The sequence below is a fragment of the Emiliania huxleyi genome (genome assembly GCF_000372725.1).
Source record: "Emiliania huxleyi CCMP1516 unplaced genomic scaffold EMIHUscaffold_3409, whole genome shotgun sequence".
Taxonomy (NCBI): domain Eukaryota; phylum Haptophyta; order Isochrysidales; family Noelaerhabdaceae; genus Emiliania; species Emiliania huxleyi.
The window spans coordinates 1-1,981 of NW_005199435.1; the positions used below are offsets into that span (position 1 = coordinate 1).

Here is a 1,981-nt window from a genome sequence, read left to right on the forward strand (position 1 = left end):
GAGTTGAGCGCGAGCAGCTCCTGGGTGCTTCGCTTGGCCGGACGCGTCGGTCAGCGCCGAGGCGAAGGCGGGCTTTGCGGCCGCCGGCTCCGAGGCGCCGCGCTACTTGCGCGAGATCATCCTTGACGAGTCACCCGAGACGGGGCTTGGCAGTCTCGAGCGGCTGCACCTCCTCGAGTGGAGCACGGCGCTCACGGCGCTGCCCTGCGGCGGCCTCAAGGACCCGATCACCCTCAAGCTCTACGAGGGCGCCGACGAACACGACTTGCCCGTGCACACATGCACGCACAAGGTGCACTTGTCGCCGTATGCGACCCGTGAACAGCTGCGGGCAAAGTTGCTGCTGGCAGTAGAGCACCGGCACGACGGCTTTCAGATCGAGTAATAATCAGCTGCAAATGTAAATGTTGCCACTGCACCACACACACACACACACACACACACACACACACACACACACACACACACACACACACACACACACACACACACACACACACACACACACACACACACACACACACACACACGCACACACACACACATCTCGCTTTCGCGAACACTTCAAAGGGTGAGTTGAGGGAATCGGAGGACGCGACCCACTTCGCCACAGACGGTCCCGTGCCTCGCCACTATGACGGCCACACGACCGCAGCTCGTGTGCGTGTAGCCGTCTTTGTCCGGAGTGAAAAGTCCAACGCGCTCGTCGTTGACGGTGTCCTCCAACCTGCGCCGCGCTCGGCGAACCTCGACAGCGCCTTCGGTGGCACGCATCTCTTTGCGCCTGAAGCCTGGAGAGCAGCTCCTCTGCTGCTCACACACTCTGCACAGTTGACACAGCCTACTGTGCGGCTGCCACAGCTGTGACAGCGATGGGCTCGCCCTCACTGGCCCTCAGTCACTTGTGCTGCGGCTTGTGTGAGCGACACTGCTCGGCGACTGCCGGCACACTGTGAGACCATGGGTGTGAGGTTAAACCACGCTACCAGCGCTTGGTCACATCGGCCCTGAGGTCAGATCCTTCTACTCTGTTGATGACAAGACTTGTCTACTGGCTGGAGCCGAGCAGGAGGGCCCAGCGCACAACCCCTGGTCAACTCAGGGTCCACACACACACCCCGTAGTATACACTTCTTCGGACTTCGCGTACTCTTACCGCGGTCCGCGCTCCTCCTCCTAGGACCTAGCTTTCTGGACGGCTCGCGAAAAGCCGCGCAATTCTTTTTCCGTGTCAGTGCCAGTGCGCGCCAGTCCCGTGCCCCGCGTGTCTCGCGTGACTCGTGAGACGGAGAGCTTTTTGTCGTAAAATTCTTTCCCGCACGACACGACGTGTGTGCCAGCGCGCACTATGCACTAGTCCCGTGCCCAGTGGCGTGTGAGTGAGACAGGCAGACACACACACACACACACACACACACACACACTTACACACACTCACTCACACACACGACCCACACACACTGTGTTGACAGCATGCTCGCCCCCCCGAGAAGCCGCGCGCAGGCCGCAGCCCGCCTGCCGCGCCTCCGAGCTCCGTCAAACTCATCACGGCCAACAAGGGACCGGCTACACGTGCGTACGCGTTTCGAACAGTAGAAGAGAATCACACTCACAGACACCCTCCAGCAGGTAAGACTGTGACGGTACTTGTTCAGTGTCTCTACGACTCGAACTCTTGAGAGACGACCTCGTTTTTCTGAGAGAGCATGCCACGAAGAGTGTTTCATCACGGTATGGGCGCGGCGACGTTGCCAAAGGCGGCGGCGAAGGCCTTCACCAAGCTGTCGGCGAGGGGCGCGTGGCGCGAGCGTACCGTCAGGCGCGCCGCCCCGCGCTGCGGGTTCACCTCGAGCCGCAGCAGGCAGAAGATGGCCGTGCTTGCGTTCGCCACCTTGTCGGGCGGCGCCGCGGAGGCGAGCGTCGCGAGGTAGCCGGCGCCGACGAGGTTGGAGGGGGTGGGGTCGACATTCTCGAGCACGGC

General features: G+C 61.7%; 1 protein-coding gene across 1 annotated transcript; it reads right to left on the reverse strand.

Annotated features, from left to right (window-relative positions):
- Positions 1-1,726: 1,726 nt before the first annotated feature.
- EMIHUDRAFT_255396 (hypothetical protein) lies at positions 1,727-1,969 on the reverse strand (the record flags this gene model as incomplete). The annotated part of the gene is made up of 1 exon (XM_005773235.1): positions 1,727-1,969. A coding segment is annotated over one exon (243 nt), but the record flags the coding sequence as incomplete, so codon positions are not given.
- Positions 1,970-1,981: the final 12 nt, after the last annotated feature.